At 38.5% G+C, this 14602-nt stretch overlaps 1 protein-coding gene across 3 annotated transcripts in view; it reads right to left on the reverse strand.

Moving 5' to 3' along the window:
• HNRNPD (heterogeneous nuclear ribonucleoprotein D) overlaps window positions 1-14231 on the reverse strand; it is a 17393-nt gene extending 3162 nt beyond the window's left edge. For all 3 annotated transcript variants that reach the window (XM_007127568.3, XM_007127572.4, XM_007127569.4), the window contains exons 1-5: window positions 13721-14231; window positions 11815-11871; window positions 2525-2693; window positions 1746-1907; window positions 313-444 (exon numbers count right to left, since the gene is read on the reverse strand). In XM_007127568.3, coding sequence (XP_007127630.2) covers window positions 313-444; window positions 1746-1907; window positions 2525-2693; window positions 11815-11871; window positions 13721-13953 — 753 coding nt within the window. In that variant the 5' untranslated portion in view covers window positions 13954-14231. The remainder of the gene's footprint in view (window positions 1-312; window positions 445-1745; window positions 1908-2524; window positions 2694-11814; window positions 11872-13720) is intronic.
• Between the last annotated feature and the right edge of the window lie 371 nt (window positions 14232-14602).

Consider the following 14602-nt stretch of genomic DNA (forward strand, 5'->3'; position numbering starts at 1 on the left):
TTCCTCAAAATCAGTTTATCAATTAAACCAATCACCAGTACTTAGAGAAATAATCACTTCTGATGTATCCAAGAAATATGTGCTTGAAAATTTTACGACATTCTATTTGTCAGGTCCTCAAAAAGTATCTTTTGATAAAGTCTAGACAAAAACGCACTTAAAAACAATGATTCCCTCCTATTCCCCAATAAAAGCAAAAAAAAAAAAGTCAAAAAATGACTGATAAATAAGGAGCCAATGAGACATCTTTAAAGCACAAGCATACAAACTGAAGCCTTTACAGAAAGTTTAGAGGACTGATGCTTAACTTACTTTACTAAGACCAACATTGTGGTATTTCTTTTCCATTATCTTCTTCACTGGTTCCTCTTCCGTAAAGGTAATAAAGCAGAATCCACGCCTCTTATTGGTCTTGTTGTCCATGGGGAGCTCTATGGATTCAACCTCACCAAAACCAAGTTTAGTGGGAAAAATGCACAAAGAAAACATGCATTTGGCCCTCAAGCTCTATTCTGTGTCTCTCTCCCTGTTTATTTTAATCTTTTAAAAAGTCTTCGAATTAGAATATGCACTCCACCTAAAAAGTTGTTAAACCTGTTTATAAAAAAAAGGTTCATAGGGTATTGACACTTTGTACCTAATTCAAGGGTCACAAACTCAAATGCCCGCCCAGCCACCAAGCACAAGCAGAAGGAAACAGTCAATTTTAAGAAAAACAGAATAAAAGTGACTGTGTTTGGGAGAAAATGGGGAATGGTGAGGATCACTGAAAACTGGAGAACGTATGAGTAACCAAAGGTGGAAGTTGCTACTCCATCTTAGATGGCTGTTGCCAGGGCAAGAAGGCAGTTCCAATGTCACCTGCTCTTACAAGTACTGAAGAAACGCTAAATATACAGATTTTTGTGGGAAATATCTCAATTCCTAACTAAATACTAACAACTAAACATGCAATATGTTCTGCTTGAATCAAACCAAGGATGTCTGCAGGCTGTATCTGGGTCCAAAAGCCACAAATTTCTCAACCTAGCTTTATTTATTTTTTTTTGTTTGTTTGTTTGTTTGTTTGTGATATGCGGGCCTCCCTCTGCTGTGGCTTCTCCCGTTGCGGAGCACAGGCTCCGGACGCGCAGGCTCAGCGGCCATGGCTCACGGGCCCAGCCGCTCCGCGGCATGTGGGATCCTCCCAGACCGGGGCGCGAACCCGGTTCCGCTGCATCGGCAGGCGGACGCGCAACCACTGCGCCACCAGGGAAGCCCCCCTCAACCTAGCTTTAAATCATTAATTCATAAAAGGAATCTAAGTCTATAATTAGCCTCATAAAATTTGCACATACACATGTGCTTAAATTGAGAAGGCCATTACACCCTACTGTTAGTTTATTTCTTCCCTATTCTCAACTGAACCATTTCCTTCTACATCTCAGGTAATCCAACCTGAATTTCTTCCTCTTGTTTATAGCTTTCTACTAATCCAGTAAATTCCACAATAAGAAAATGTCTACTTCATCTTTGTGTATGGTATGCCCAAGGATGCTATGCATACAATAGTTCCTCAATAAACTAGAAAATGCAATCATCTAACTTTCAAAGACCTGCTAATAAAGTATTTATACTAGCCTTATTTCAAAACAAATCGCATAATCTGTCCAAACTTCAAAACAACTTTGGAAAACCCAGTGAAAAACCTATGATTATATTCACACTAATTTTAAGAAAAACTAGGTCAAAATATTATCACATACCTCACCAAAACCACCAAAGTACTCCCTTATTTTCTCTTCAGGTGTATCTGGAGAAAGGCCACCAACAAAAATTTTTTTAACAGGCTCTTTTGTTTTCATGGCTTTGGCCCTCTTAGGATCAATCACCTTCCCATTCAATTTATGTTCTTTCTGATCCATGACCTAAGGAAATTGAAATTTTTCATTTGAAAGATGTATATCTTAACTAAAGTTCAGAGATTATTAACTTACTTAAAAATAATTATAGTTAAATAAATATAGCTAACGCCAGGCATATGTTGACCAGCTCACAATTAAACTGTCAATTGTGGTGATGTGGTATCAGCTAATATATACCAATATTTTAACCTAAAGGTCAGTAAGAATCAGGAGTTAATCAATTACTAGACAACCACCATGCCTTTAACTATTAGCAATATAAGCATGATTGCTACTTCCCTGTAGCCTAAAGACTAAAATGTAAAATGATTCAGTCAGAAGTTTCTTGCCTAGCAAATTTCAAAATCTGTATTTCTGTGAACTTATCACAGCACATCCTTCTAATTAGGCATCTTTAAGGTTTTTAAAATTAATTTTAATACAGTAGAGCCTGGCACACAGGAAGTTTTCAGTAAAAAATTCTTGAATCTGACTCTCTTCATAAAACGTATTGGCAAGAGCTGTTATCGCTTCCTTTGTATGACTGCAAAAGGGGAAATCACAAATAATAGGCAGATTAATTGTATCAAACTATTCACATATTTTACATTATTAACTGATTAGAACACAAGGCACACTACCTTATCTACACTCTCCGACTCTTTAAATAGCACAAAGCCAAAACCCCTTGATCGCCCTGTGATAGGATCTAACTTCAGAGTGCAGTCTACGACTTCACCAAATTTGGAGAAGTAGTCCTTCAGATCTTTCTTTGTAGTGTCCCAGCTAAGGCCTCCTATAAACATTTTCCTGTAAAGACAAAAAGCAATATTAAAATGCTAAAAAAATTTTTTAAATTTTGCCTTAAGTATCCACATCAATAATACCTTCCCCAAAACTGCACCAATTTACTGGGCAGTGTATTAAAATGTCACTCTTCCTACATAACCACATTATCAAGAACACCCTATTACAGTTTTGGAAAGTTTTGTTTGTCACTACTGCGCCTGCACAATTACAAAATAGGGAGCAAGCAGCAGATTAAGTCTTTTGACTTGCCAAAAAGAGAAATGTATCCCCAAAGTTAAAATAGTATACACTGTCTTTCTTAAATTACAAGTTAAATACTGGTAACAGCAAAACAGAATTTCACCTTGAAATTTCCCTTCCAAATCTTTATTAAACTTACAAAAAGGCTATGAGGTCCCCATTAATCACAGTAACTAGCATGTGTCTATGCTGAAGCTCCTTTCTTAACTGTTCTCTCATTAACAAAACTCTTAGCACATAAAATGGGAAAGTCTCACAATTAAGTTGTAAACCAACTTTTTCGATGTGCTAAGAATCCTTAATAAAGACAAAAGTAATCACGTAAGCAATTTAATGAACAACAAAATTACCCACTGAAGCACAATCCACTAATTAACCTAGATGATTTATTTCCAGTAGAACCTCAGTTAACCAGCAATAAAATATTTAAACCTTTAAAATGCTAAAAGTGACAGGTGGTAAGTGGAAACCACCAAGACACTTTAAAACCAAAAATGCATTCCCCCCCCCCACAAAAGAAATCGAAAGTGAAATCTTACTTTTATTACAGCAAAAGGCCATAAAGCTCAGATCTGGCAGCTCTGTTATCCCTTTTACATCTGCCCCCTTTACCCACTCCCACGAAAGAGCTAACATATACCTCCCTCCTACCCTTTAAAGAGACAGGACTAGAGATTGTTATTTTAAGGATAAACTGTCAGAATTTGTTATGTGAGGGCTAAAAATCCATTTCACCATCGGAATAACATCATGCTTGGTCAATGACTTCTATCTTTGCAACTGCAGTGGGTCAGGGGGAGGGGTGGCGATGGGGGTGTGGTGCTAACTTGCAGCTCTGAAAAGAAATTAAAACAGGAATATCTCCATCTTGTGGGCTTTTTAGGATATCGCCACTAAAGCCAATTCTTGCAACAAGAGGACAAAGTCCATCCCTAGAATAAGATCTTGCTTCTGCTTAACCTAAGATGCCAGATTAACTGAGGTGTTACTGATCTTACTATTTTATCAGACTTGTTCTTACTTCTAATAAAGTTAACGCAAAAGAAGTCTTATTTTTAGGCATATGGTGTGCTTCCCATTTAGGTTAGGTTTTCAACTTGTACCTGTATTCTAGAGCTGGGCTATTTATATGCTTTACATTCAGGACTTCTGCTAATAAAATTTCCATGCTTTAAGTAACTTTTATTAACTTTTTATATTTCATAATCAAATGAGCATAACAAAACACCCACAATGTTGTACAGGTATTATTAATGTTTACTGCCAATTCCATGGGGAAAAAAAGTTGAGGTATTTTCTCAATTACATTGTCTTTCATATCCAGTCCAAGTTACTTAAATTGCCTTCAGCACCTTTATTTTTAACCTAAAGATCCAGAGCACTTCCTTCATAGATGAAAGTACATTACCAACATTTACTCTTTCAAGGTGAAGAGAACAATGCTATCTTTTTAAGGATGAGAAAGAAACGACTTCAAGGTAATGACCTCTTGCTCAGATATTCATGGAAAGTTCTAGATAGAAACTTCAATTAAATTGAAACTTAACTATTAAATTACCACTTCTGTGATTATAACAGAAACTTTCCATCGATAATTTAACAGTTTGAAATTACTTCAACCTGAAGAGAATAACAAGTCTTTTTAAAAAAAAAAACTAAAATTGAAAGGCAAGAAAATTCTGTGTCTGTCCGGTCTGTTCCTCAGAGACAGAACTAGTTTTGATTTTATTTAACCAAGGCAATATTTATATTGAGTTGTGTCCTCAATTTAAAATTAACAAAAAATAATTACAAAGAAATAAATCAAGAATGAGGCACATTCTTTAATTCACAAACCCCAAACTTTTTCTCAACATTGGGAGTCAGTTTTCTTAAATACTAGATAAGCACACTAATTCATCAACTGGCCCAGAAAAGTGTTCTCTAAAGAAACTTGCCACGTTTAATAGAGTCTTGAGTAAAGAAGTTGTTAAATGTGTCTACCTTAGAGTTAAAAAAGGTCACCGAAGAGGCTATCCTTCTTAAACAATCAAATCCCATTTATCCAGAATATTAAATGCCCTAGTCAACTATAATTTATACATCCGTAGAATGATTACTGTTTCTCAAAAAACTAGAGCAAAATATGTAGTAAAACTTCAGCTATCCAGCACCTTCAGAGAATGCGAGGTCAGTCTACCTTCCTTCAAGCATTGCCTGCCTTCCTAATCTCTCTCCCCAATTGTTTTTAACCTTCAATTATTTGGAATGATTTTTCCTATGGCATATCACACACTCTTCTGCCTTCCTAATCAAATAGAGTAATCATGATTTAACGTTGAGTCAGTCACCACTAACACACTATGCTACTACAGCATGCCCGTAGGGTCTTCTGAACGTAGAGAACTATTTATTAATACACTAAGTGCATCTTATTTCTTAGCTCTTTTAACAAGTTCTAGTTTTCATTTTTGCCAGATTAATCAGCAGCTGCTATTCTGAAATGCTTCCCCCCACTTCCATTTTTTAGGAAGTTAGGCGGCACTCAAACTTTTCAAATTTGGGGTAAAGTAATAGAAGTAAACAGCCTCTGAGCAAGAGCCTAACTAGCTCTTCTTTGAGACAAATTCATTACGTTTTGGCAGCCCAAAAGCACTCGTTTTCTTCTGCTCTAATAAGGAAGGGTGCTGCACAACTGATAACCTAACCAGACAGGTGGATATACTACAATGAACACATACTGTACCAAATCCATTCTATCTTTACTAAATCTAGCATATTAAATAAATTCACCCCATTTTTACTCAGTAGACACACCAAAATATACATGTGTAACAAATAAGAAAAAGTCTGTTATCTTAATTCTGGATAAATGGGAACTTATTTTAGCCTCTCTAAAACACCAGCATTCTGACATGCTCTGCCTCAAATTATAGGATGGTATATATAAGAAGGTATCAATTTAAACTTTCTATATGTTATATTACTGTATCTTGCTTAAAACACAATATCTAGTGTCTGTCCAGACTAGCTTTGCTGCCTTGAACACAAAGACTGACTTTCAAGTTGCTTTTACCCCTGCAGAGATGTGCAAAACACTTTACAATGAAGGAGAGCTGGAACTTCAGAAAAATCCTGAGCAGCGGAAGTTGAAACTACAGCACAGGACTCGTTCAAGTAGCAGAAATGGGCCCCTAATACTGCAATACAAGCTTAAAATTTGATCCTTACTTGTAAGTGAATCAATAATCCCAATTAAAGTGTAGGACTTTACCTACAGGATCAATGAAGTTTAATTTCTTAATCCTATCTGTAAAGTTATTTAGCACCCGAAAGGCAATACAGTATTCAACTTCAAACACCTACTCAACAATTGAAACACTCTTGGCCTTATACTGACATTATACCATATTATAATATCAAATGACAGGCACAAAGTTATACAAATCAGTGCAGTTAACTCTCCAAATGAGAATCGAGGTTGCTTTGTGGGACATTCTCTTCGAGAGGAAGCACACATTTAGAGGCAGTAAGCCAAACTGCTTGGGGTTTAAATCCTTCCTCCAGAACTAAGAGCTTACCTCTATCTGCAGTGAGGATTTAAATGGCACAGAACATGGTCTGACACATCCCAAGTGCTCAACAGAAATAAGTTACTATTTAGTAGGGATAGAGCACAATGTAAATAATGCAGTTTTTTCACTTACTCAATGGCTTAAATTTTTTTTTTAATCTGCATGAGCTATATGAAGTTTCCAACATTAAAGGGAAAAGGCCAGGATGAGTTTTATATAAATGGATCCTAAGATGAGTTTTAATGCTAAAGACTTAACCCAGAAATTTTAAATATCCCATGTAAAAACTACAGACTGGAAATTAGGTTTTCTAGGCTCTTAAATAAAATGTAGTTCCAAAATCACACTGATGACTTGTCTGTACTCTACATAAATGCCAGTAACTTCAGTAAGGAATAATTTCAAAATATAAACAGCAGTATATATGGAGCAGTGCTGGCTGGTGGAAACTACTCTAATACTGTTTTTTCCCATCTAAGAACTTTACTCTCAATACTACTGACGTCTCTAGGTTTAACACTCTACTCAACAGTAAGTATTTTTTATTATATAAAGATACTTGGCCCTACTACCCTATTCAAGGTAAATGATAAACACATCATTACACTTTTTCCCAATTTTGGAAAGGGAAAAAAAGGATTCTGTAACTTTTAAACACTTCCTAACAACTCATGGCCTTCCATATGTGGTTTCATAACAAATTCTGACAGTTTAAAAACTACAACAGCATGTCGATCTGATATACATTTCAAGTACACAACAGAACTGGCCAATCACTGTCACCTTTTAGAGTGATGTTACTCAAGCATACCACTAATCCTTTTTTAAAATAAAACTTCTGGTATTTTATCCTTAAAATTATTCCTTTACAATCCTAAAATGACATTAAGTATAGTGAAATCTCACCAACAGATAAGAAATGAGTTATTTATTTTCCTTATAAAATATAGTATTTTCCTTACAAAATATAGATTTAGTTTAAAATTAAGTCAGTAGTTAACCTAAAATGGGGAGGGGTTTACTTTTTGCAACTAGGTAGTATCACGATATCATTTTAGAATCTGTATAAAAAATACTCTTGGAAACAGTTTGACAAACTTTTAACAAGTCAATAAAAAAGATTAATTCCTCTAGGTAATATATTAGATCTCATTTCTTCATACTCTGAATGAACTTAAATGACTAAAAAAGATAAGTGAGTTGAAACATAATAGCTAATAAATTAAACATGATGGTTTTTGAATAAACTTTAAATGTTTAACCCAAAATATCCCCTTTTCTTCATTTCATTCCCAGGCAGGAATGACGTCTTGTATTTTAACTTTTAAAATAAACTCTCAATCAGCTTTATAAGGTAAACTCTCCTCTACCTAGAGGTTAAGGAATGGGGTTTCCTTAACCTAGAGGTTAAGGTTCTGGTTAACTGAGATTACTACACATTCACAATTCTATAAAGTTTTTTTTATTAGAAACCAATTTAAATATCAACACTAAACTCAGAAAATGATTTTTACCTTTCTTGATGGAATTTCAGAATCTTGCAATGCTTTAAAATCACATTACTTTTTAATAATATAAGGGGAAAATTATGTAAGATTCATTCCATGACATTATTGGTTACTTTTTGAGTATATTAGCTCATAGTTTTTCATCTATCTTTCTCACAGGACTTGGGGTAGGGAAACTAGAGTTGAGTTTCCTGGCTGTTTGGACTTTATGGTAGTTTCAAGTCTAGATAAGCAGGAGCTTACAGAATAGGACCCAATACTTAAAAACTACCAACTTGATTACTGGCCAAACACTGCTAGTAATAATACCGTGTCTCCCCACTCCACCCCCAAACAGTCTTAAATGTCTAGCTCCAATGTACAATATGTAATACTCCAGAAACTAAAACATGCTTACCTTTACTCCACAGGAGTAAACCACTGGCAGTATCAACTATTAAGGCACAGGATAAATACACACAAGCTATGAAAGCAGGCTATGTAGTCAATCTTCCTGTGGTGAGCATTGTTTCCAACACACAAATCAGCAAACCAAGTAACAAACATGTTATATTACCTGAGACCACACTGTTGGAAGTGAAGTAACAGAAACAGATCCCACGCTTCCAGCATCCAGTTCAGTGCCCTATCTACTAAAACGTTGAAGCAGAACTAAAGTTGTTTCACTCCATTTGTGAATCTGCACACACTCGAGGTGCACAGGTTTAATTGGAATAGGGAAAAAGTTATTATTCTATTACTTTTTAAATGCTTTCAAGCTAAAACTAATCATTCTCCATGTTGGCCATGAATCACACACAATAGCACATTCAAAACCTTCTTATGTTAAGTGCACCCTTACAGATGACAATACCCAAGCAATGTTTAAAAAAAAAAAATACACAGTAAGTATACACTTAATTTATAGAAGGGGCCACAAGTATATTTATCTCAAAAACTTCAATGATATTCTCCAATTCCAAACCCAAAGGTCAGGCGATTTTTAGTATCCTTCATGATAAATAAGAATTTGAAATGAAAAGAATTTAGTACTCCTTCCTTAGGTGTTAATCATCTCAAATCTGGGGGCATCCATTACTACAATTAACCGAGGAAACATGTCAAAGGTTCCGAAGAATGCTAAAATTCAGACCCATGTACTCAGGATCTCAACTTTACAGTAAATCCAACTTATGGAATCAAAGGCCCGTAAATTTGGTGTAAGACTGCTTTATCTAAAAGTAACTGCTCTTCTACGAAGCAAACAATGTTCAAGATGCCCCAGAAGCACTAGGGTATAGATTATAATCTCAAATATTTAACACAACAAAGTGTTAGGTAAACCCATTTCTTAAAAATTAGACAGGAGACAACCTACAGCACAATTAATTCACAAAATCCTCAAACAGGAAAAATCACACTTGAGTTTACACACTAATGGTTATAGAACTAGATCAACAGTCCTGTTATTAGAAAAGTATTGCTGTACTTTGGCTCATAAATGAACGGGATTATTCTGCTTCTTGCCTAAAACAAAGCAGGCAAGTCAATGTACCTACCTTGTAAAATTGCAAGCTACTACAATATTACAGTTCCCCAATAATCATGAGAAAGTAAAAACTCTTGTCTCCACGTAGCTTGCTATATACATGGCATGCATATTTTGCCAGACACTAACTTTAAAGTACCTACACACTGAAAGGATCATAGCCCTATAGAGGACATGAGTTCATACCAAAATGGGAAATCTCAGTGCAACTGCTTTTAAGTAAAAACTAGGGATGTTAAAGTTGGAAAAATTATAATGAGGTGAACTCAGGAAGGCATTTCACTATGGAAGTGAATAATTACTCTAAAGGTCCATAGTAAACTGTGGAAACGCTTTACTCCACTAGAGGTATAACAGGCATGTCCTCCTCAAAATAGCTGTTTATTCTTGTATTTAAAAAAAAAAAACCACTTAAGTCTGCAACAAATTGATTTTTAAAATAGTTTTAGGATGAAATTGTAATTCACTTCAGTCTCAAGTTAGAATTGTAAAAAGATACGCACACAGAAATGTGTTTAAGAAATTAAACTTAGATTTTATATCTAATAACCAATCTTACCCTCACCACTATTAGGAAACTTCTGCCCAATTTCCCTCAAACTGGGAGACAGAGAACAGATAGGGTGGCAAGTGCAGACACCAAAAAGATTAAGTCTTGAGGGCTTTTTGTTTAAAAAGAAAAACAAGATATGTGTAAAGGATGAGGCTAACTGACCGGACAGTAATTTTTAAAAAAATATTTATTTATTTATTTGGCTGCACTGGGTCTTAGCTGCAGCATGTAGGAACTTTTGTTGTGGCACGCGGGGGTACGTTATTTTAAAAGTCAAATATTAAACTTTAAAAATGAAAATATTTGTTGAATGTAAACTCAAAGTAAACCTCACAGTCTAAAATGTCCATTAACTATAAATATTTAATTGTCCATTTTTCCTAAGAGGTCAAAAAACTTACAAAGTTATAGTATTAACTAACAGACCACATATAATTTCTGCAAGAGTCAAATCAACGACCTTTAAACGTAAGTTTATGATCCTTTCAAATTACTGAAAATAACTGCTTACGTATTTGAAACATGTAATGGAGTAATAAAGTCTAGTACAGTTATAATTTATTATTTAGTTTGCCACTATTACCTAGCAGTGAAACTGAACTATCACAGGACCAAATAGAATAATTTCCATCAAAAAAAACTTTTATTCTGGGGACTTCCCTGGCAGTCCAGCGGTTAAGACTCCATGCTCCCAATACAGGGGGCATGGGTTCAATCCCTGGTCTCGGGGAAGATCCCGAGTGGCGCAGCCAAAAAAAACAAAAAACAAAAAAAAAAACACAAAACAACTTTTATTCTGTACGTCACACTTTATCTCCAATATAAAACTGGACATATTTCAGTTAAAGAAAATAAGCTCCTGTAAAATGTAAATATTGTCCCAACTGGGCTCTTAGAATGTTTGTGCAGATGTTAAGTCAACTATCTGCAAGTTACTGGCCCTCTAAACTCCAGTGGTGGTAGATAGAAACTCCTGGAAAACTCAAACATAATCCTGAAGGCAGAAATACTGACATTTAGGGGAAAAGGAGGGATAAAAAGAACAATACTCATCTACCAGCCTTCCAAAAAGTCATGCAATTGTGAATACATGTCAACCAACCAACTGTAATTAACATTCCAACCAAATCACACTGAAAATCTAAAAATCTGATTTAAGCTGTAGTGGAAAGCCACATCAGCACGCCTTTAATAGTACATGTGCAATTCTTATTAAAGTTCTATTTACAAATATGGTTGGTGATTTTTTAAAAAGTCATTTTTGCATATACATCACTACTTTAAAAATTGTTTTACTACTGACATTTCCAGAATATTTCAGTATAACATGCAATACATTTTAAAAACACAACACTTTATTGTAGCAGATAACCTTCACGTATAACATTAAACTTAGAATTACAAGAACAATTTTTTTGTCTTAAAACAAATCAAATTTAAAATTAAATACTCTTTCTTGCCCAAATATAAAAATATCATTACTAATTATATTAAGCTTTAATTGGCCAATCCACAATTACATGCATTACCACAGACCAAAAACCATGTAATGGCATCAATTTTGCCCAAAGATCACACATGATGCCTAAAAAGGTTTTATATCCCAGGTACAAAATATCCTACTGTACTAAAGTCTAGAATTTCCTGGGGATCAATGGGCAACTAACCAATACACAACCTCCACATGTTATGACTATTGAAACCTTTATATTACAGAAATAAAATTTAAAAGTTTTACCATTCTTCCCGCTGTGCCGTCGCTGCTTCAGAGTGTCGTGGGGAGGAGTTTGAATGGCTAGGGAATTAACAACCGGTACAGCAACCAATCAAAATTCTAGTTTTAGTTTTTGACATTGTTAGGGTTAAAAACTTTAATTCATTTACACTTCGGTTCAATAGTAGATAACTACAAAGGCAGCTGCTTTGTGACTTGAAAAATCAGAACAGAAAGCCCGCCCCAAACAGTAAGTTACACAATCATTTGGGTGCCTCTGTCCAAAGAACAGAATTCAGAAAAAAACCAAAATGTTAAAAGGCTTAAGTTTCCAAATATTTAACATATCCCTTTCTTAAACTAAGCTATATATAATTCCAGATAAATTAAGAAAAGCTCGTTTCCCATCCCGCCTCCACTCTCCCAAAGCCAGCACAATCAGCAAAACAGCCCGACAAGAGTCTGCCTAGGCTGAGAATATTAAATCCTATATTCCGAAGGGCTTCTCTCTCCCCCCTCCAAAGCGTGTGCTTTTTCCTAATAAATGGAATGTTTTCCAATATTGAGTTAAAGCGACATTTTATTGCTTTTACCTTCCTGCCAACACCTTTCTCCTTGTTACAGCGAAAAAAATTACACACACACACACACCCCAATTACAAAAAGTAATGGAAGCGTTAACCCAACATCAGCGATCAGTAACGGGAATAAGAAGAAAACCCAACCAAGAACCCCTGATTTAGTCCCTCCTGCTAACTCCTATATTATGTTCCCGGCTCCCAAATGCTGCGTTCTAAAAAACTTTATGCAGCTTTAAATAACATAAACAACGTATTCCAATCGGAGGAAACAAGTTAGTACTTAAAAACCTGAAAAAAGAATAAAAGCCATAGCACATTACAGAATTTGTTCATTTTATGAGAAAAGGCTGGTGGGCCTCCTGTAACTTAAGTGGGTGAGAGCGGGAAGGAGAAATCAAGAGAGACCAAAAAAAGGATTCTGGGCACGGCGTGGGTTGTAAAAAACGAAAATTGCACACAAAAAGTAAGGTAAGAGTACACTATCTGTACGAACAGTTGAGGAACCCAATAGCTGAGGGCGCGAAAAAGGTGCGCGGTTAGACTAACTCTGCGGGGTGGGGGAAGGGCGGTGAGCAAGCCGGAGGTACAACAGCTCCAGGCAAGTGCAGGCCCCGCCGACAAGGAACTTAAGGGAAGCCCTTGGAGCAAAACCAACGTACCAACAGGCGACTCGGGGAATTTCACCAGGCCCAGTTGGTTCCGTAGAGAAGTGGGGACTATGCAAGCAAGCCGTTGTGCGATGGTGTACAGTAGAAAAACGAAAAGGCTGAGGCGAAACTTACTCAAAATACTGAAAAACATTCGGCCTGAAGCCAAGACGGGAAGAGCTGAGCTGGACAACCTACACGTTCCCCGAAGCATGTGCTTACAAAGAATGGCATCGTCTAGGGATGCTGCAGTGAAAAGCACCAAATGAACCTTAGTTATCCAGGCATAAAGACTTTTTGTGTCTGATTGCGTTTTTATGCCCAGGACTTCAGAAAACTGGGGAGAAAGAAGACAGCGGGAAAAGAAAAAAGGTACCCCTCGACAGGCGGGAAAAAATCCTGGCGGCCAAGTCGGTGGGAGGAGACCCAAGGCGAGGGAGGGAAGAAGGGCGGGCCGGGGAGCAGCATGGTGACGGCTAAAGGTGGAAACGTGTGTGATGGGGGAGGGGGCGATTAGCAGGCAGGGGAAGAAGGAAATGAAAGCCCGGGGGAGCCCGGCGAAGAACAGGGGATAACAGTGCAAAGAGGCTGCACGGGAGCCTGGAGCACGGGCGGAGAGCGGGAACGAGGCCTAATGGCGGGGGAGAAGGAGGGGGAGGGGGGATAGTTGGGCCTGACTATCCCGGGCCGCCCCTTACTCACCCTTCATCCTCCTCGTTCTTACTGGCATCGATCTTCGCCCCCTCCGACTCGGCGCTGCCTCCTTCGGTGCCTCCGGCCGCGGTTCCGCCCCCGGTCCCGGCTCCGCTTCCCGCCGCCGCCGCTGCCCCCTGCGCCGCCGCCACCATGGCTCCCTCCTGTTCGCCCGCCGAGCCGCCTACCGCCGCTGTTGCTGCCGCCGCCGCCCCGTCCCCGCCAAACTGCTCCTCCGACATAGTGCTACTGCCTCCGCCGCCGCCGAGACTACACCCGCCGCTGCCGCGAACCGAAACTAGCAGCAAAGTAATCCCCGCCGCTGCCGCGCGCCCGCTCTACCGCGCGAAGCACACAACAAGACAGAGAAGGCGCGCGTGGCTGCAAAGGCTCCTGCGCCTCTCCCCGGCCTGCCCCCCTAGCCTCCCACTCTCGCGCGGCGCGCACTCCCACTCTCGTCCGCCGCACTAAAAAAGAATAAGAAGCAGCGGCGGCCGCTCTCGCCTCCTCCTCGCTTTAATGGCGCCGCCGCGGACCACCTAAAATGGCCGACGGAAGAACGGCGCGTCCCGGTCACGTGGCGCGCGAGCGCGCCCTTTGCACCTCCCCCGCCCACTCTACCGCTAGTTTTTTTCCCCTTCCTCTTCGGTCCCGCCCTCTCGCTCCCTTTTATACCTTCCTCGCACGCGCTGCGCCGCACAGCGTGGGGCCTTTGAAGGGAACCGGAAATGGCGTTCTATAAGACAGCCGCGCGGAGACCATCGAGAACAAGGAGCGCTGTTTCGAAGGCGCGGCTAGAAGGGCCCCTTCGTCCGCCGCAGCTTTTCCGAGGGTTCCTGGTCGGCTCACCCCAATCCCCACCCCCACCCCCAGCAGTGGGCGGGAGCAGCG

The sequence above is a fragment of the Physeter macrocephalus genome, chromosome 7 (genome assembly GCF_002837175.3).
Source record: "Physeter macrocephalus isolate SW-GA chromosome 7, ASM283717v5, whole genome shotgun sequence".
Lineage (NCBI taxonomy): Eukaryota > Metazoa > Chordata > Mammalia > Artiodactyla > Physeteridae > Physeter > Physeter macrocephalus.